The sequence below is a fragment of the Papio anubis genome, chromosome 2 (assembly GCF_008728515.1).
Source record: "Papio anubis isolate 15944 chromosome 2, Panubis1.0, whole genome shotgun sequence".
Taxonomy (NCBI): domain Eukaryota; kingdom Metazoa; phylum Chordata; class Mammalia; order Primates; family Cercopithecidae; genus Papio; species Papio anubis.
Window position 1 is genome coordinate 28,060,378 of NC_044977.1, and position 22,292 is coordinate 28,082,669.

At 38.5% G+C, this 22,292-nt stretch overlaps 1 protein-coding gene across 3 annotated transcripts in view; it reads left to right on the plus strand.

The window, feature by feature from the left end:
* Nucleotides 1–22,292, plus strand: part of HHLA2 (HERV-H LTR-associating 2) — a 79,295-nt gene that overhangs the window by 41,317 nt on the left and 15,686 nt on the right. For 2 of the 3 annotated variants that reach the window (XM_031662984.1, XM_031662985.1), the window contains 3 exons: nucleotides 17,738–17,821; nucleotides 19,375–19,737; nucleotides 21,057–21,323. In XM_031662984.1, the coding sequence (XP_031518844.1) occupies nucleotides 17,764–17,821; nucleotides 19,375–19,737; nucleotides 21,057–21,323 (688 nt within the window). In that variant the 5' untranslated portion in view covers nucleotides 17,738–17,763. Of the gene's footprint in view, nucleotides 1–16,930; nucleotides 17,822–19,374; nucleotides 19,738–21,056; nucleotides 21,324–22,292 lie in introns of those variants that run through there. The other variant, XM_021934007.2, reaches the window with a different exon arrangement.

The window sequence follows — 22,292 nt, forward strand, 5'->3', positions numbered from 1 at the left end:
ACCATTGTTGAATGCTGTCTTACGCCAGATGACATTGAATTCCTTCCCCTTCATTATGCCAGGGTCTTTTTGACTCAAAAGACTGTAAGAGCTAGTATTGGTTTGGATACATGTATGTGTGTGTCTCTGACCCACCTATCTCTCATTCTGTTCTGCTTCAGGGCCCAGAAGAATCTTTTCTTCCCATGGGAAGTAAATTGTGAAGGCAGGCCACAGAATCCTTTAAAATGCACATTACTGTTCTTCATAGGCCAAGACTGCAGCTGGGAGGGTGCAATGAAAATGGGATTTCTAAACGAGCAGAGTTAGGAGGAGTCATGCTGAAAACAGGCAACTGAAGACTCCAAGGGGGTGTAGTCACAGATTCAAAGGCAATGCAATAATCAGGGCCCAGGAAATGGTCAGAGAAGCAGAAGTCTCTGGCTTACATTAAACATGAAATCTTTGGGAACCAAACTGATGAGCCAGCCTTTAAGGTCTGTGTTTTATTTTTACTTTTTGATATAAAACAAAACCCAAAACTTTCATTCCCCAAGTGTCATCAGTGTTGTATCAATGCTGAGAAACTAGATGGGAATAAGGTACAAGTATCTGCATATATATCGTTCAGTCTTTTGAAAATAGCCTAGGATGTGGTGTTGCTTCTGATCAACTATTTTAAATGTATGAGGCAAACAAATTACAGCCACTTGGCTCTCCTACTGAAATAGCCTTTTTAAAAAAGGATGGGGAGCTAATTTGTGGATTCAGGAAGTTGCCAAGGATAGACATCCCTATTATGGACTCAGAGACAAACGTTTCAATTATATTCCACAGGGCCTATTATGAGTAACTTTAACTGACCCACAGGTAGAGTCTATCCAGGAAAATAGCATCCACCAATTATTTACAACAGAGGGGATTTAATTCAGGGAACTGGGAAATGAAATCAAATATGGTGAGGAGTGCAGGTAACAGTAGGGTGTCACTTTCATGCTGGAAGGATGCTATGGGATCCCAGGGGTGAGCTCACTTTATGGAAGCTGGAATGGCAGATCTGCCCATCAGGAGCTTCAGTCATGGAAAAGGTGGCGCTGGTGCCAGAAAAGCTGTCCAGCATGTCATTACTTAATCAGGTGGTGATTCTCACTGCAACTGCTGTTCCACATGTTGTCTCCTCATTGGAGCAAATTAATGCAGTGACTAAGGCAGATCTGAATACTGAATGATTCCTGTGGCAAATCCTAATATAATTGCAATAAAAGTTTCTAGATCTTGGAGAAAGGCTTTGTTCCCTTTAGCAAGTAATTATTCTTTTCAGAAAATGTATCTGAGTGAATCAGATAGTACACAGTACATGAAGATGTTTGAGTTTTAGATTCTGTGATCGGGGATCCAGGATCCACAACAAAGCCAGGGACAAAGTTGAATGTGCCTGGCCATATTCCATCAAACCCCTAAAGAACAAATGAGTTGCATGAGCAGATTGTTTACATGCCCACTGAGCCCACCATACCACTGTTTCATCTGCAACCTGTGCTTGTGGTCTCATGGGAAGTCCCTTTAACAAGCTATTGAGTACAAAGGATGACTTTTCAGGATAACAACTACCACTGACTATAAGTAGATTTTGCAGCTTTAGAGCCTTTGACAGGGCTAATCCTAAAAGACAATGGAGAAGGGAAAGCCTCCCATTAGGTAGAATATTGGGTAATACATCTCATTGTAACTTTATCTGAATGAAGATGAGGCCTAAAGTCAGGCTCTGTAACAAGTTCTTGGGCATGTTGGTCAAGAACATAGAGGAAGACTGACTATAGGATTCAGAAAAAGGATGTGATCATGGAACATTCGAATGGATCCAGAACATGAGACAGTTAAGGAGTACGTTGAGCAAGCATGAAAAGGAGGCTGAACTGACCTGATGGTATGAATGCCTATTCATGCCATTGAGAGCTGCTGCTTCGGTCTTTCTGATGAGCATCCAGATAGAACATGACTGAGGCAGCCACAAAAGTAGCGATAGGGCCTTTGTACAGACTCCACAACACAGCCTTTCCCTCATCAAAGCAGACCATGCTAATACGATAGCTGAGTGATCCATTGTCAACCTTAGAGACCAGCCCACATCTCTGATATGGCATCATAACTAGTAAACACAGTGAACTCCTTGTTGTATTATATCTAGTTGCTCTCATTATGGAAGGGAACAGCATTTCTTTTCCTACTTCCTCCCTGTTGTGCCCCTGCCAGTACTACCAATTGCAAACTTTCCAAATGCTTCATACACTATCTTGTTATCCCCCGCAAATTGGCTATGAAAGGAGTTATTTGATCAAAAACAAAGAATGAACGCAATGGACTAATTAAAATGTAATTCACTGTTTTATGTTCCCTATTTATGAAGTAGTTAGCCTTATGAGATGGTGCAATGGTCACTACAGACAGTGCTGCAATCTCACAGGGGATCTTCTTCCATCTGATGACATAGCTACTTTGTAGAACACTGGTTAGGCTCTGAACTAGTGTTTGAAATAAGAAACACTTTCCCCACAATTAAAAGACATGGATCTAGGAACCAAGGAGAGAGGAGGGACTGATGTATCTAACAATGATAACTAATTAATCTATTCCCAAAATTTTTACTTGCTGTCCCTCTTAGGGTGACCCTTCTCTTGTTAGTACTTAAGGAATGCTTTCATCATGTAATATATACTGTGATTGCTCTAAATTGGAAGCTAAAACTGGTAATTTGGGCTCTTCCTGCTAGGGGACAACAAATGGCAGAAAGTGGGATACTGTGTTAGCTAAGGTGACTGACCTTGCCTAGTAAGGGAAGATGAAATACTGCTGTACAAATAGATCTAGGAGGAATGTGAAAGGAACTCTGTGGATCCTTACTTTTCCTCATGTGCTCAGTGGGAAAGATGAATCAAAGATGATTGCCCTTCTATGCACAAGACCACTAGGAACTGGAACAACTCAAGAACCAAGGTTCAGGTTATTCCATTAAAAAAAAAAGCTGAGGGGCTGGCCAAAGGTAAGGAGATTACATTATGGATAATAGCAAAGAGAATACCTAATACTGGTTCTGGCTTGGGGGTAAATGGCAGAAAGAAAGATCTGTTTCCTTGCTTGATGTGTCATGACTTAGTGCAAAATGTTTTCTCTCCATATTTTACAGTGTGCTGGTGACGGTAAAGTATGCCTTTTGGACCAGAGGTTGAAGCAGATTTGAGGGGAAATGGCATTACCAAGAGTAGTACTATTCAAAGTGAGGGGTCTGCAGACTGATGCTGGTGTGTGAACTGTTTATTACTGGTTCATGATAAGAGAAGTGCAGAACTAGAGTATTTAAAATTATGCTGTCAAGGTGGCATTAAAATTTCTATGCCTATTGTATGTAAATTGAGGCTTGCATTTGAATTTCTTTAATTTCATTTTTCTAGCAATTCATTTTTATTTCATTTTCCCAATGAATTTGTCCATGACAGATTAGAAACAAAAGTTTACTGCTGCTTTGCTACAGATAGTTTGAGAAACACTGATCTTAATGAGCCAGTGGCCTTGTGAAATATATTGTAACTCCCAAGATATAAACTGCTCAGTTAACTCATTGGTATATTTCTATTCATTCAACTTTGACTGTACAAACATGCAGATTCCACATAGACAAAGAGACCTCCACCTAACACCACCTAAATACTCTATGAACAATGGCAAGCTCGCTCGTCTTCACAGTGGCAAGTGACCAAAGTTACCCACAGCTTTCTTGGAATTGTCTGGGCCTTTGCTCTTTTTGGTGCTTGATTGTTCTTCCTTGAGTTCTGGAGTTACCAGTATCCTTCTAATTTCCTTCTTGCTTATGTCCTAAACCTGTTTGTTGCTTGTCACTAAACTCACCTTAAATGATACAAAAGGTGTTGCAATTTTAAAGGCATTTGAAAAATATCACCAAGTTGCTTTCCAGGGACTTAATTATCAGTGTGTGGCCTCACCAATAATATAAGCCACTGTCTCCAGGTATGTTTCTCAGAACTGAATATAAAATGTATATAAGTGTATGTACAAACACACACATACACATATGTATATATGTAGAGATATCTGTCTATATATAGACATATATATCTCTATATCATAGATATCTAGATTTGATATCTATATATCAAATATATATACGTATATGACATTCTGCCAGTTTGGACATTGGGACTTTAAAATATTTCATATATTTGAACATTATTGAAGGTGAAATTTTAGGGATATGAGGTGTCAGTACACTTTTATGTGCAAGTTATAGAAACAAATTTCCAATGCGCTTAAGCAGAGGGATTTTATTAGCATTACATAGAAGAGGAGGTTACTGGGGTAGTTTATAGAATTGAAGTAAGAGGCATGGGAACCAAGTCATGAGGACATGCTTGTTGGGGGCACTCATGTGTGCTCCGGTGCACTTGATTGCTCACCTTCAAGCACTCACCCTCAGTCTTCCTGTTCACTTCTCATCGGTTGGTTTCTTTCTGTTGAAGTTCTCTTTGTGTGGCAGGAATTACTGCTGCCAGTAGTTCCAAATATATGCTTTCTGTCTACAAGCTTAGCAGAAAGAGCTCTTGTTTAATTTGTAGTAGTACTCTGGCCCTTCTTGGATCACATGTCCCCCTCCCACCTTGGACAGGTTGCCATGATTATTCACACCTGGATTATTTAGCCTATCCTTAGATGGAGTGGTAGAGCAGACCATTGTGATCAATGTGGTTAATAGTCCCTCCAGAATGAGATAAAACAGGGAGGGAGAGTTGTCCTGGAGGCAGGATTTCTGGGCATGCCTAAATGTCCTCTACACACTTAGCAAGAGCTCTTGCCTTTTGGGCAGATGGATCACATATTCAAATCAATGTTTTCAGGAGACTAAGATGGCAATGGTACATAAGTAGCTTGATCATATAATTTATCATTCATACGGGGACACTTTTGAAAGTAAAAGAGGCTACTATTAATAATTAATGGAATGCCTGCTTGCCACAGGAAAGCTGGGCAACTGAAAGCAGACAAGACGATTTTGGAGTTGTTGCACTAACTTCTGATGTGATACAGATCTAACAGTAGTTATGACTATAAAACCATACATAGTTTTACAATCACTGTCAACCACTGACTGGGAGAAAATAACTTTTTGGAACCAGGGATAAGACTCACAAAAAGGTCAAGATTCACAAAAAGATTAAATCTACACTGAAATAAACTATCGGCTTCTCCATAGTTGGTTCTCAGCGGAATTGCCTTGGGGTGGTGAATCACTGATGTGATCTGTGAGATTTCACAGTAGAGTGGTTAACAGAAGGCCTCAAAGTCATAAGCCCAACTTAATTTAGTCTTGACTTTGCCATTTGTCAATTGTAAGCTTGAGTAAGTTCTTAACCTCTCTGAACCTCAATGTCTTCATCTATAAAATGGAAATTATAATACTTTATGTGATTGTGCCTAGAATTATGGTGTATTACTATATGCTATATTAGTATATAGTACATAATATATATGTAATGCATATATTAGTATATGTTTAGTAATACTGAAAGGTTAGCATTAATACTACCAAAAGGGTTAATAAGATGCAGGAGAAAAAAGAAAATTATTGATTTTCTTTTAGCAGGTAAAATCTCCTATTAAACACTGTTCATTGATTCTTTCTTCCATCTTTTTTTACTTACGTGATCTGCTCCTCTGATCTGACAAACTTACCACAAGTACAAAAGAACACCCCATTTGTTGGCCAGGGAGGAGTGGCCGGACCTCTCTCATTTGGGTTAAGGATGTCTTTGGTTTGTCAGTGGTGTCACTTGGTGCCCTTCAAAAATAGCTTTAGAATTGGTAAGAAAGAAAAATCTGGTTCAAAGGACTTTAAATAGTGAGCATGGAGTGAGCCGTGGCAACAGATGTGGCCCCAAATAAAACTTGGAAGGTAAAGGTAGATGGGAATTAGGATCATAACTAGAGGGGACATCAGGGTCAAGGAGTGTTACTCAGTGTGTGGGAGCCTGGGGAAAGAGCCCCTCTGTGAAGGGCCAGGCAGATTAGGAGGAGGGCTAAGGTTTAGGGAAAGATAGGAAGAGAGAAAATTGAGGCAAGGAGGAATTACCAGAGATGGGTTAAATAGGGAGGAGAGTAGATGACAGAATTTCTGTTTCTCAAAGAAGGTGGTAGCTGATCTTTGGACAGTAAGAGATTGGAAGCCAAAGGAGATTCGTTCTATAGTGACTCATGCTGGGCCTGGATCTCACTGCCTGAGCAGATGGGGGCATGGGTAAAGATGCCCCACTTAAAGAAATCTTCTTACCCTATAAATCGCTCAGCATTGGTTACACATGCCCCTCTCTTGCCTAAATTTGCCAGTCTTTACTAAACTCAGAAAACTTCCTTGGAGAATTTCTAGTTATAGAAACAAATAGAACTGAACAAAGGTTGACCTACATGGTATATCTGGGCAGCTTGATTTATATGAACAGACCAACATACCCATCTGTTCAAATGCATCAAACTCAAGTTCTCTGTATTTGAAAGTCTATATACCAAATTAAAGCTTTTATATTGTCCCTTCTTTAGTCTTACCTTTAGTGTTGAATTTATAAAGTTAAGGCATTGAAATACATATAGTTATGTCATAAGATGTCAAATTCACTTTTCCTGCAAATATTGAAGTCCCAGCTATCTACTCTCAAGTTATTTTATTCCCTTATAGCCTTATTTTTAAAGGTCTCTTGAAAACAAGGATTTATTCTTTTTTTTTTTTTCTTTGAAGGAAATAAAGAAACAGGGGTCCTGGAAAGTAAAATAGCTAGCCAAACTCTTTTCCAAACTCTTTTCTTTTTCCTTTCTTTCTCTCTTTCCTTCCTTTCTTTTTCTTTTTTCTTCTTCTTTTTTTTTTTTTTTTAGATGGAATCTTGTTCTGTTGCCCAGGCTGGAGTGCAGTGGTGCAATCTTGGCTCACTGCAACCTCCACCTCCCAGGTTCAAGCAATTCTCATGCCTCAGACTCCTGAGTAGCTGGGATCACAGGTGCTCGCCACCACACCCGGCTAATTTTTGTATTTTCAGTAGAGAAGGGGTTTCACCACATTGGCCAGGCTGGTCTCCAACTGCTGACCTCAGGTGATCCACCCGCCTCAGCCTCCCAAACTGCTGGGATTACAGGGATGAGCCACCATGCCCAGCCTCCAACTCTTTTCTTGTATAAAAGAAAATTCCCACATTTGCAAGATAATGCTTCAGTTAATAGTCAGTGTTTTCTTTTTAATGTTGACACTAAAAATAAATAGGAATTTTTAAGTTAACATGGTTTTTCTGTCAGAAAACTCCTATAAAAACCATAAGGCACATTAAACTTACTACAAACTTCCAATGGCTTACAACTAATGTTTGTTTTAGCTTCAAGATTAAAAGTGTTTTTGCTACCATTACTAAGTAAATGTGTGTCTCTTACATTTTACATTACTCTGTTAAAATATAACACATCTTCTTTCAACGTTTTGTTGTGAAAGGAGACATTTGGTGTTCATTGATGTATTTATTTAAACAAACAAAAAAACAGAGCCCAGTTCTTGTGTCAGTAGCTCTTCATCCCTTAGTTTTCTTAATTAATTATCTTCATTTTGTGTTACTTTGGAATGTCTGGAGACATTTGAAAATCCAACTCACAGTAGTTTAAATGTATTACTTAATTAACAGGAAGACTAGAGGTAGAGGCCTCAGCACAGACAGGAGCAGACTCAACAGTGTCATCACAGACCCAGCTTCTTTCCATCCATCTGCTCTGTCATCCTTATTACTGTGACTTCTTAATCCTCCTACTTGTTTCCTCACAACTGTAAGATGGCAGCTCTAGCTCCAGACATCAAATCAATGCTCTGAAAGTAGAGGGAAGGGGTTTGCCATCATGTTCTGCTCTTGCATCCAATTTAGAGGCTCTCACTTCCATCCCAAGTCAGACATGCTCATCTCATTTACATTTCTGGACACTTTGTCAGTTCTTTTCAATATAGGCAGTCGCGTCCTGAAACACAGCTTGACAGAGGAGTCGTTAGCAAGGAAGCAGAGAAATGGTACTGGTATCTGTCACAGTGTCCTTCCAAATTTAATCATCTCCTACTAAAGTCTTCTTTTAATGGTATTCTATTACATTTAGCTAGTTGATGCTTCTCGGCTGGCTCCCTTTTTTTTTTTTTCCATGAGATGGATCTTTACTCTTGTCACCCAGGCTGGAGTGCAATGGCATGCTCTCAGCTTACTGCAACCTCCAACTCCCAGGTTCAAGTGATTCTCCTGCCTCAGCCTCCTGAGTAGCTGGGATTACAGGCACCCACCACAATGTCTGGCTTATTTTTTTTGTATTTTCAGTAGAGACGGGGTTTCACCATGTTTGCCAGGCTGGCCTTGAGCTCCTAACCTGAGATGATCCACCCACCTCTGCCTCCCAAAGTGCTGGGATTACAGGCGTGAGCCACTGCAGCCAGCTTGGCTCCTTTTACTCAACCACTGTAATCCCACTGGTGTGATCTTTCTAAAACACAACCTGACTTCATCATTAGCTTTCTAGTGTGGCTTAAAATAATGGTCACGATCTACTCCTGGTACATCTTTCCAGCATTTTCTCTTCCATGTGGCCTGCTGGGCATTATTATCATCATATAGGATTTAGGTTCTCTCTTGCTGCTGCATCTTTGTTCTATTGTCTGTCCGGAATAACCTTCTAGTCTTCCTTATAGGCCAGTGTCTCTTTGTCCCTCAAACCTAATGCTTTGAGAGGTCTTCCTTAACATCCTGCCCCTTCCAAGCTCAAGCGTCTTTCCTGTGTCCTTCCACAGCACCTGGTGAGAGTCCTTCTTTCTGCCTGCACCTCTGTATTATGATTTATTTGTTTATGTAATTCACCTGTCTTTTGCTGCCAGATGGAGCTTTCTGAGATAAGGGACTGACTCATCCCTGTACAGTTTGTGACCCATAGGTGATGCTGAAATCATATATTTTTAATGGCAGAAAGGATGTTAAAACTTTCCGGATGACAGTGTGAGGTACCATACAAAGAATGACCTAGCCCTGTTTCCTAGGAGGTCAAGATAAGTTAGAGGGCATTTTATTTTCTCTTGTTTCTCAGAACTTGAACCTTTCCTGGCTCTAACTTAGGTAGGGATTGTGAGTAGAAGACAAGGTTGCTGAAGCAATGAAGCTTTGCAAACCAAAGTTATTTGGAAGAATTGACTCTGAGTACCAAAACTCACTGGTACAAAGCCAACATGATAACCACTGTACTTAGGAAATGACTCACTGAATTGCATACACAGAACTAGGCCAGGAGATTTTCTTTTCTTGTATGCCAGCTAGTCAGGGTAGCAACCACTTTAAATTCTGCAGACTGATAGCCACTAATTCAGATGTACATAGGCACAAGTACTTGATAGAAAGCAGTCTATTATAAAGTATCACTTAATAAAAGCTCTAAGTAGTCTATGCAGGTAGGAGTAAGTCTTATAAAGATTAGGTTTGCCTATTCTCCACACCAATTCCTTGATTCCGATATTCAGTTACAGGTCGCCCGCCCCAGCACCTTCCTATGTAGATACAAGTAGGTGTTCTTTACTTCTAGATTTGAAACGATGACAAAGGGATTGAGTGGGAATGATTAATCTCATACTGGGGAATGATGATTGCTGGATGTATCACTTACCACACAATAGATGTATTTAAATGTAACAGCTGTAACCAGCATAGGATGGAATTCTGATATCAGGCATAGGTGATAAACTTAAATCAACATTGGAAAAGTAGTTTCCAGCTTCTAATTCAGTGTAGTCCAGATGTTTTGACCCCACATACTGTTGATCCTCCTCAATGTTACAGAAATTTGGTCTCACATTATCTGTGTTGAGAGTTCACCGTAATCATTGTAGAACTTTCATTATTTCACTGGAAGTCCTTACATCTGACATAATCAGATGTGTCTAATTAAAAAACTAGTTAGTCTAGCTAAGAAAAAGTTATTCAGATTATACATTTTGAAATTTTTAAACCTAAACATACAAGTCCACTCATTTTCTAGTCTTTTGGGGAAAACAGAGCCAAAGCCTTCTCCTGAGTATGGTGCCACTGTTTGATTATTTTTTTCTGTATCCATAGAACAAGCTAAATCAATAATGCATTATTCAGTATTTCCAGTTTTTGTTTCTTAAAAATGGCCAGAAACCTTTGCATTCAAATATGTACAAAAAAGTCCAGTTCTTTACTCTTACAATTGACTTCGAATCTTTTGCCATTGTCTCTCCCACACCTAATACAATTTAACTGATTTTTTTTCATCTTTTTTGTGATTTGCTTTTATTTAGCTTTTCCAAAGCATTCATCTTATTCAATTAGTCATTGAAGATATATCAGTTTGGTCTTGTCCTCCCATTTAATCAATGAACATAACATTTTGTTAAATTATTTGATGATAACCCATGGAACTGCAGGGGGTGGAGGTGCACAGAAAGAGCACACTGGCTTTCCAGAAGCACTTGGTGTGCCATGGGCATCTAGCAATATGTTTTACAGAGAAAAAGGTAACTATTTTCAAGAAGTCCTTGGCCTTACATGTGCACATGTTCAGCACCAACTTTATTTAATGGAGTTCTGTTCAATTGCTCACTACCTTGGTGTACTCGACAAAATGCCTGCTGTCTGCCATGTTAACCCTGGCAATTTCTTTTGTCTGTTTTCTTGGCTTTGCAGCATTCTTGCTAAACAACAACAACAAAACCCCACTCTGTCAAGCTATATTCTGATATAGAGAGCTATTAAGGAGGATTATATTATCTACCCTTTTGACAAGAAGAAACAATTCGTGATTGAAGGCTGAGCTGGAAAATGGTCCCTGGAAGCACGAGTAGTTCCCTGGACCCCCTTGTGTAATGTGGATTCCTGTACAAGTGCATCATCTTGGGCTCTCCTTCCAGGGAACCAACCCCTCCTGAGATGGGGATTTGAGGGCAAGTAAAGAGAGGGAGTGTTCTCATTAACTGTATGAAACCTGTAAGGAAGAGTGGGAAGCAGGATGACACAGAGAAAGACACTAAGAAAGAATGTGGCTTCAGGTGAAGGCTCAGCCTGAATCCAAGGGAGCTCTGGGCTATAGGATGTTTCTTGCCTTGAAGCCACCACTGGGGCAGGGAGTTGCAAAGCAATGTCACCTGAGAACTGCAGCTTCCATCGTCCAAGTACAATCCTCCAAAGAAGGTTGAAGTTATGTGAGCAGGTAGCAGCAGCTAAGCAACACGTGCATGAAAACTAAATTGATAAAAGCAGTAAAAGGGGATCTGTGTAGGTGATTAACTGCAAATTCACAGAATATCAGATAGTAAATGTGTGGTAGTTTTTAAATAGCTACTTTTATTGGACCCAATTTATGAGCCTCCCTAAATTTTCTGGGTTTCTCCTGTCTCTTGGGCCCTCAACTGGTTAGACAGAAAGAGACCAGGCCCAGTTTCCAAATGTCACCAGCTGACCCATCTCCTCTGGGAAAGCCAGCTTCAACATGTCTTCCATCATGCCTTCCACCATGGAAAGTGCAGCAGCTGCAGAGTCCAGACGTGACCCAAGGAAACACACAGACTGCGGTTTCACCTTTCCTCTGTTTCCAGACTCAAACACAAAGTGTCATACAGTTAAAATGCCATACAGTAAGGCATGGCATTTGGCTTTTGTAGTGGTTGTCCCAGGGGGCCATAGCCACAACCAGGAAGAGGATAGGAGTTAATGCCCATAGGGGAAACTTTAACCAATGCGGGCAACTTATAGATAAATTCCTTTTTGCTCTCTTCCTCTGATGGTTTGTTTTGAGCTGCTGTGCTTCTGTAGAGCGTGTCTAGAGATTGTCCCTCGTGACTGAGCAAGTGGCTCTGTTTTCCATTTTGAATCTGTGGCTGGCAAAGCAAGCACCACCTAGTATGTGCTTTTCATTGTTCCTTGTTTCACTTCCCCTTTTCTCTCACTCTTCCTGCCCTGCAATTGTACCTTCTCACCTCCCCTAAAACGTGTTAGCACATAATCTTAGCCTGATTTCCAAAATCAACAACAACAACAACAAAAAACCCCACTAAAACAGAACCACAGGCAAAGACAGCACCCCTAGAGATCAAAGTTTCAGTACATGTATAAATCCCCTAAATGGTGGGATTTCACTGTAAAACATCAGGAGAGATATTTTGAGTAAAGAGAGGGTAATCCTGAAATTGTTCTTTTGTTCTTTTTCTGTCTAAACAGTCACTCCTATTAAAATCTAAGTGGATGCTAAGGAGCATCCCCAGGATGCTACAAAGGTTTTCCTTTGTTAAGATGTCTTTTACAAACTAGCTCGGTGTCATGAGCACTGTGGTGAAGCACAGAAAGTAAAAACAAGGCAGAGGAGAATGTAGCATCCTAGAAGCTGCTTTTCCTCGAAGGAATGCAGAACATTCATGAACTGGCATAATGATGAGAGTGATGCAAAACATTCTTCTTTTTCAGAAAAGAGAATTGACTTGTTCTATGGCTCTGGTCAGATTGAGACCAGCAATTATGAGGCCAGGACTAGTCTTTTAAAAAAATATTGGCAGATAACATTATATATTTTTATCGTGTACAACATGATGTTGTGAAGTACATATACATTGTGAAATGGTTTTGAGCGTTACTAATGTGCAGGCTAGAGAATCTGTCCCAACCGCAAGTGATGTTTGCATCATCATTGTCACAATTAGTACTGATGGCTGTGGTCAATTTAGTCTGGAGCTATTAAGATGGGTATGGGGGAGTTGTTCTGTTTTCGCTATTTTATGCTTGTAGAAATGGCCTCAATTTTCTCTTCTGTCTGATTAGTCTTAGCATATGGATTTCTTTTTTGCCATATTCTATTGCAGAGGCTGCCTCTCTCTGCTTTTCTCCCTCACATCTGGAATCAAGCCAAAAGCACCAGAACAAGATGCTTCTCACATTTGAGCCCTTTTGTAAGGGTGCTGATTGCAACTTGGGTAACTTCAGTATAATCTAAGGTGGAAGCTTTCTGCTGCTTTTGGGGAAAAAATAAATGTCTAAAAATAAAACCTAGGCATAAAAATAGGGCCAAATACTCATTAACTGCCTCACTTAGCTGAACGCTGAAATTATTTCAACAGCACTAAATCAAGCCTTTGTGTAGAAGAGGTTGGGTATTTTTTTTATCCATAGTACTTTATCTTAGATGTTAAATGGGTTACTGTAATTTCTAACTTTATTCAAAACATGAGTTAAATAGTCCTCAGAGACTCAATTTTTGGCTTATGCTCATGCTGACCCTTGACTTGGAGCACTTGTGTTCACAGGCCTCCAGGAATGTATTTTGTGGGCTGCTGTGGGAAAGGATGGGGGGACAGACAGGACCAGGAGCAGAGTATTCAAGGCTTGGGATGCTAGGGTTAAGAATTTGGATCTTACTCTCGGTGTGGTGGGAAGCCACTAGAGGGATTTAATTAGAAGAATATTACAGAATGACTTCTTTGTTAAAAATATGACTCCTGACTGCTGTATTGACAGTGGATTGGAAGGAGACAATAGTAGGAAAAGGGTAACCAGCCAAATGCCTATTTATAGATATCCAGGTATGAAGGGATAGTGGCTTTCGAGCAGGATTGAAATATAGTTGGAGAGAAGTAGACAAATAATGGAGTTTATCTAATTCATTAACAACAAAAAGACTGGTTAATAGACTAGATATGGGGCATGAGAGAATGGAAGAGTCAAGACTGATTTCTAAGTTTCTGGCCCAAACAACTGGAAGAATTTGGTACTAGTTGAGATGAAGACTGGAGAAAGAACAGGATAGTTTTTGATGTTTTGTTGTGTTTGGGGTGGGTCATAGAGCAATGGAAAAGGGAATGAGGTTGAAATGGTTCATGTTAACTTTGGGAATCTAAATGAATAGTTCAGAAGAATAGTTGAACGTATGACCTTGACCCAGTAGATAAGTTTGAGAATCCTTGATGTACAGATTATATTCAGAGTCATGAGACCAACTCACCTAAGGAGAGAGTAGAAAGAAAGTAGAAAACCTGGTAATATTCCATATTTCCACATAAATAGGGCAAGTAGAAGAGAACCAGTAAAGGACTAAGAAGGGACAGCAGTGAGGAAGGAAAAATAGGAGAGTATGATGTTCCAGAAACCAAGAGAAGACTCTTAACAAAGGAAGGTAACAGTCAATTACATTAAATGCTGCTGTGAGGTTGAGTTAGATGAGGACAAATAACATTACTGTTTTTGGTGTTCTTGGTAATATTGACAAGAGCAGTTTATGACATGTCATGCAGAAAAGAGCCGAGAGTTGATAGGAGATTGTAAAGTGGGAAATGAAGACAGCTACTTAGACAATTACTTCAAGAAATTAATGGAGCTGAGAAATAGATAATCAAGAGTAAGGGGAGAATTTTTGTTTTTTTCCTCATGTTTCTAAGATGGGTGATTGGAGCATTTATGCCTATAGAATTGATGCAGGAGAGAGAGAGATCGATCCTGATGATGTGGTAGAAAGGAAATATGATTGCAGGGACAAATTTCGTTGTTTTTTTTTTTTTTTAATTATACTTTAAGTTCTGGGTTACATGTGCAGAACACACAGTTTTGTTACATAGGTATAAAGGTGCCCTGGTGGTTTGCTGCACCCATCAACCCGTCACCTACATTAGGTATTTATCCTAACATTATCCCTCCCCTAGCCCCCCACCCCCTGACAGGCCGCAGTGTATGATGTTCCCTTCCCTGTGTCCATGTATTCTCATTGTTCCACTCCCACTTATGAGTGAGAACATGCAGTGTTTGGCTTTCTGATCTTGTGATAGTTTGCTGAGAATGATGGTTTCCAGCTTCATCTGTGTCCCTGCAAAGGACATGAACTCATCCTTTTTTATGGCTGCATAGTATTCCATGTGTATATGTGCCACATTTTCTTTATCCAGTCTATGGTGGATAAATGATGGACATTTGGGTTGGTTCCAAGTCAAAATTAAAAAGAACTAGAGAAGCAACAGCAAACAAATTCAAAAGCTAGCAGAAGACATGAAATAACCAAGATCAGAGAAGAACTGAAGCACATAGAGGAACGAAAAACCCTTCAAAAAATCAATGAATCCAGGAGCTGTTTTTTTTTTTTTAATCAACAAAATAGACCACTAGCCAGACTAATAAAGAAGAAAAGAGAGAAGAATCAAATAGATGCAATAAGAAATGATGTAGGGGATATCACCACTGATCCCACAGAAATAAAAACTACCATCAGAGAATACTATACACACCTCTACACAAATAAACTAGAAAATCTAGAAGAAATGGATAGATTCCTGGACACATATACCCTTCCAGGTCTAAGCCAGGAAGAAGTCAAATCCCTGAATAGACCAATAATAAGTTCTGAAATTGAGGCAGTAATTAATAGCCTACCAACCAAAAAAAGTCCAGGACCAGACAGATTCACAGCCAAATTCTACCAGAGGTGGAAAGAGGAGCTGGTACCATTCCTTCTGAAACTATTCCAAACAATAGAAAAAGAGGGAATCCTCCTAACTCATTTTATGGGACAAATTTCTTGAATGCAGAAAGGCATGAGATGCAGAGTACAGGGAAAGGTTTGGCCTTGGATAAGAGCAGGAGAGACAAAAAGAGTGCACCTAGATGTTAATGGGTTGGTTGAGTTACTGATAGGAGGATGAGGGAGTAGCCATTATCAGTCACAGCAATTAATGAAGTAAGAGCATCAGCTGGAAAGGAGGTGAGAAAGCGGAATATCAGTTTCAAGAGAAGGTAGCAAATATTGGAGTCATTCTAGGCAGTGGGAAGATGAACCTCTAGTAGGACAATGGACATGGAATGTTTCAGGGTTACATTAAACAAGGTGAATTTGAGTTAATTTTTGCTTGGAAAGAGACTGTAATTAAATTTTAAGGTTTTTTTTAATGGCATATAGAGGCAAAAGGTATTATTACATGTTTACATATTTTCATAGTAGAAAAATGAGTTTAACGATTACTTGTAATCTTACTATTCAGAGATAATCATTGTGATATCCTTTTATATATTTACATACAAATACTTCCATAGGAAGAAATATAAAGGTCTTAATCTTGATACCAATACTATTTTAGAACAGTTTTGACTTTACCAACTATCTTAGTTATTGCTCTAAGAGAAATAAAAACAAATGGAGTGATAAATTTGTCATATTGCAAAAGTATTTCTATATTTTGTTGCTTTTTCCATTTTTATAGAGATATATCTGTAGTAGAAAATGTACAGTTAATGTTAAAAGGTCTTCTTCCTAAGGTTGTGTTTTCAATAACTTTCTTATGGTCTTTAAAATGTAAAAATGAAACTCTAAATTATTAACCTACCAGGTTTTATTTTGATAAGATGTGATTAAGGAATCTAATTTTACTTTTTTTTAAGAAAAAATTGTTATTTTAAATTCAGGAGATACATGTGCAGGCTTATTACATGGATATATTGCATGGTTAATTTCACTTCTTAAAATAGTTTTAAGTCATTCTTAAATCACATTATCTCACAACAAATATAGAACATATTCTTGTAATAGTAGAGCTCAAAAATGATATCTTTTTATTTATTTATTTTATTATTATTTTTTTGAGACAGAGTCTCACTGTCTTGCCCAGGCTGGAGTGCGGTGGTGTAGTCTCGGCTCACTGCAGCCTGCGCCTCCGTGGTTCAAGCAATTTGCCTGTGTCAGCCTCTTGAGTAGCTGGGACTACAGGCACATGCCACCACACCTGGCTAATTTTTGTATTTTTAGTAGAGACAAGGTTTTGCCATGTTGGCCAGGCTGATCTTGAACTCCTGACCTCGAGCGATCCTCTTGCCTTGGCCTTCCAAAGTGCTGGGATTACAGGTGTGAACCACCATGCCCAGCCACCAAATGATACCTTTAAAATTTTCTTTTAGAGATTTTTAAAACCAACTGTATGCTATTCTTTAAACAAGCTATGTAAAGTGTAAAAATTATCTTTAATCCTATCCTCTGGGAAAATCAGTTATATTGTACTTGCTTGAAACTGTAATGTGTGTACATGTTTTGCCATCTGTATTTTCTCACTTTTTTGAGTTTTTGAAACATTCTTTGTAAACCATGAATTTAATGACTTGCACTAGTATCGGATATGTAAAAATATATTTTCAGGTTTTAGTTGTTCTTTATTTGTGATTATAAAAAACATCATAGTTAATACCACTGGCACTTAATATTGAATTTAAATTGATTTTAGTATTTTCTATCATAAAAGCAATATGTCCATGTAGAAAGACTTAAAAATAGCAAACTATTATCCAGAGAACCACTGCTGCGTATATACCAAATCTTTATCCATTCAAGAGCCATGTTTCAGCACCTGTTAATAGCAGTCACTGCTTCACATATGAAACCTGCTCTTCATCGTTAATATCCTCATATATTTAGTCATATATCTTGTCAGTATCCTATGAGCAGAAATGTGTATGCTTTTATAAAAGGAACCATGCTATTTAGAAATTGTATTGTAATCTAATTTTTCTCCGATAACCCATTAAGAAATTCCTTCCATGCCATTGAACCATCCTTTATAATATCATGTTTAATGGCTACAAAAGAATTATTCGTGTGAATATACCACTCTTTTCCAATTCCCTTTTGCATTTTAAATCCATAACATGTGCACTTTACTTCTCTTTGATAGCATGACTAATATGTCCTGCACGAGACATGAAGGCACAGACGTCTTTCTTCCTCATTTTCATATCATCTCTGAGTGGATCTCAAGGTAATTTCCTTTGTAATACAAGTGTTAGTTATTTGCATTATCAGATAGAAACATGAGCACACAATGCAAGGTGGCTATTTCTTCCATAGCCATAGCATTGTGAACTTTCCTAAATCATCAGTTAATCAGAAGCAAGGAACAGGCTAGAAGTCTGCATGAAGACTAAAAATTATATATATATTTTCTGTCCACTCTGATTAAGACTCTTTCTAATCTGTTATCTGCTACCAGAAATAAGTTCACTGGAAAAACAAGTTTGATTGATTGATTTTTTTTTTTTAAAGTGTAAGCTTGGTACTTACCACTTGACAGAAGGCATTATCAGCTTTGCTAGGTCCTATGACAGGCATTCTTAATTATCCAGTGAAACATTAGAGGGGTTTAGCAGAGCAATTAGGGAGATCGACAATCACTCTTTTCCTTGCCCATCTTTCCGTGTCTTTCTTTCGGCATAATGCCACATCCCCCTAGCTCTCTGAAGAGAAACTAAGTCTCTCTGAGGAAGAGAGGCAGGACATGGTAGGGTAGAAAGAGCCCCAGAGGGAAAGGTGGAGGATAAAGACTGTGACAGAGCCACTTGGGCACCCAGTTCTTCCATCTTGGGTGGCCTGGGCCATGAGCCAAAGGAGTTACTCCATTGTCCAAAAAGTAAGGACCTTTCCAGTGCTAATATCTTAGAATCCACAGACAGGGCACAAGATCTACATAAAATATTTTGTAAATCAAAGCAGTTAGATTACTGCCTTCAATGATAGGAAGTGTCTGCGTATATTTTCTTTGCAAAAATCTCTTATTCTGCTGATTTCATTTGCTTTTTGAAATCAACTTGTGAAGTTGACAATGAAAAGAAAACAAAACAAAATAAGTAAATCAAGATAATTGGGGATTAGGCTTCCACATTTATCTCCAGATATTCCTTACCTACATTTTGACCAACTCAGGATATCCTGAGAGCAGTCTTAAAGTCAAAGCAAATGAATGACTCCATTTTCCTTTTGGACTTCTCCTGCTCATGTCCTGCCCTATTTAGATCTGGTCTACAGATATTCCTATCAGATTCCTGAACCCAGCATTGTCTTCTACGTGCTCCAAATATTTTCTTACCCAATCAAGCTGAGTTTATTCCATTCTTTTACGGCCCGCTGGCTGTTGCTAGCTGGATAAACTAATTTATTATTGCTATAGTAGGAGTTAAATGTGAATATGTTCTGGGAATGAAATCAAAAGGAGTCTTTCAACATACATGATTTCCAGGCCAGGATTGGGAGATGAGATTATTGATCAAGTGGGCAGCAAACCAGTGTTTCTACGCCTTGGGCTGTTACCAGTTCTCCCAGTTACATTGAATAAAACGGATATTCAATTAAAATTAAAACTCAGACACAGAGCTTCATGGTTTGTTTCTAATAATCAGAAAACAAGTGTTTTTGATGATGTGGTCTATTAATAATCAGGCTGCTAACCTAGGAAGGTTCTTCTGGGTAGTTCTGGTATAATCCTGACTAAGCACACATCATTAATTCTCTTTATAACTTCTCTGCTCTTGACCGTAGGCATATTCCTTTCGGCTTTCTTCACTTATGTTCCTATGAATGAACAAATCATCATTGGAAGACTTGGTGAAGATGTAATTCTCCCTTCTTCATTTGAGAGGGGATCCGAAGTTGTAATACACTGGAAGTATCAAGATAGCTACAATAGCTACAATGTTCACAGTTACTACAAAGGCAGTGGCCATTTGGAAAGCCAAGATACCAGATATGCAAACAGGACATCCCTTTTCTATAATGAGATTCAAAATGGGAATGCGTCTCTATTTTTCAGAAGATTAAGCCTTCTGGACGAAGGAATTTATACCTGCTATGTAGGAACAGCAATTCAAGCGATTACAAACAAAGTGGTGCTAAAGGTGGGAGGTAAGTGTGCATGTAAATTTTCATGAAACATAGCAATGACATCATTCCGTGTTATTAGTAAGCATCTTTGTCCTAATATGCCATGAGCTTCCTTCCAAGTCAATACATGGAAATCTCCTTATTTTTAATGCACAGTATCTTGTAGTATACTAATGTTATAAATGATACAACTGTTCCCCTGTTGGTGGGTATTCAGGCATTTCCAGTGTTCTACATTACCTGGTTGTGATGAACACCCTTATAGCTGTACTTAATACCAGGAAATAATCTGAAAGCAAAGTACCAGAAGTAAGATTTAAAAAGGTTATTGACACTAACAGCATAAGACTATCCACTTTCTCCTTAGTCTTATCAGTACCAAATAACTGCCAATATCATGACTGAAAAAATATTGAATTGTTGATTTAAATTGCATTTTTCTATATTATAAATGAGGTTAATTTTTATGTTATATGCTTTCCTTCTCTGTATTAGCTATATATAACACTATACCTATATAAGTCATTAATATAGTTAATATATGCAGTTATGTACAGTTAATATCACTCAAACACAGCTTCATGGTGGTTATATATAACTATATATTAACTGTATTACTATATTAACTGTTGCTAATTCTCATAGTTATATTGAACCAAACAGGTATTAGATTAGATTAGAAGCTCTTTGAAGAAACTCAAAGAGCTTCATGGCTCCTTATTACTAGATTACCAAGAGTTCCTGATGATGTGCTCTGTTAATGATCAGGCTGCTGATCATTTATATGTAATATAGTTAGTATGTAGTATAATATATAGTACAATTTTACATATAGATATATACACATATATATGCAGTATTTTCTTATGGATTGTTTTTCCCAGCACTTGTTTCTTTTTCTTCTGTCCCTTTTAGCTGCTTCAGACCTTGATTCAGAAATCACAAAATTATGTGTAAACAGAGTCAAATAGGTGCTCTGAGTCAGTATTTGAGAAGTGTAGAGTGCCACATGAACTCTATTTTATAGACTTAGACACCCTCATTTTGGTTTCTCAATGAGGCCATTAGATTTCTTTTCCAGCTATGTTTCTAGAGAATTGAGATTGCTAGTTGCCACATACCCATGCCTGCTCTTTTTTTTTTTTATTTCTTCTAGATAACTACACTATATCTTAAGGTTCTACAGAGGTGGTTTTTTTTCCCCCTTTCAGTAACTGCCAAATTTTTTTCATAAAACTTAGCTTTTCATTTCATGGGTATTAAACAGTATTCTGCACAGATGGCCTATAAAAAAAGCCAATGATGGCAGTTTTTCATGTGCCCTTCTTTCTCCTATGTAGTTTTTCTCACACCCATGATGAAGTATGAAAAGAGGAACACAAACAGCTTCTTAATATGCAACGTGTTAAGTGTTTATCCTCGTCCAATTATCACGTGGAAAATGGACAACACACCTATCTCTGAAAACAATATGCAAGAAACAGGGTCTTTGGGTCCTTTTTCGATTAACAGCACGCTGAATATTACAGGATCAAATTCATCTTATGAATGTACAATTGAAAATTCACTGCTGAAGCAAACATGGACAGGGCGCTGGACAATGAAAGGTAGGCTCCACAGGACTTTCTGTGTATGCTATTTCGAGGTTAGGGGGTAATGGGGACTGATTTTCAAGGAAAGAAAGGAAGATGAAAGAAAAGAAAGCAAATCCATTCGCAGCAGTTAGAAGACCAAGACCGGAGCCCTAGGGCTGGTTCTTCTGACTGTATTACATTAAGCAATCATTCTTACTTTTGAGCATTAGTACCATACCTCATTGATAAAATAGAAGTAATTCTTACCTTGCTAGGAATTTATGAGTTCATTGAAAACATTTATGAAGTGGAAAGAAGCAAATCTATTCTTGAATATTAGTGTATTTCTCAGTGGCTCATCCTTCAAACAGGATTTTCTATCAGCATTGCTCTTTAAAAAATCAAAAGAGAAAGAATACGTGTCTTTCAGCAGATCACAACTTCGTCTTTCAATTAAACAAAATATTAATTAGTATAATTGCTTCTTTTTAGTTTCTTTACATAGTATTAGCCCATCGATCTTTATCCACTACCTCTATCACAACATGGTCAGTTTTTAGTACTCTTTCTTCTCATTTATTTCAACAGATCCAAACTCTGATCAATCTCTATATCCAAAACCTGTTTAATAAAAATTAATTTGCTATCTCCATATTCAATTCCAAGAAAATTTGTTTTCCTTTTGAGATGGAGTCTCGTTTTGTTGCCCAGGCTGGAGTGCAGTGGCGTGATCTCGGTTCACTGCGATCTCGGCTCACTGCCACCTCCGCCCCCCAGGTTCAAGTGATTCTCCTGCCTCAGCCTCATGAGTAGCTGGGATTACAGGCATGTGCCACCATGTGTGGCTAATTTCTGTGTTTTTTAAGTAGAGATGGTGTTTCACCATGTTGGTCAGGCGAGTCTCGAACTCCTGACATTATGATTTGCCCACATCAGCCTCCCGAAGTGCTGGGATTACAGGCATGAGCTACCGTGCCCAGCCTGTTTTTCATTTTATTCTTA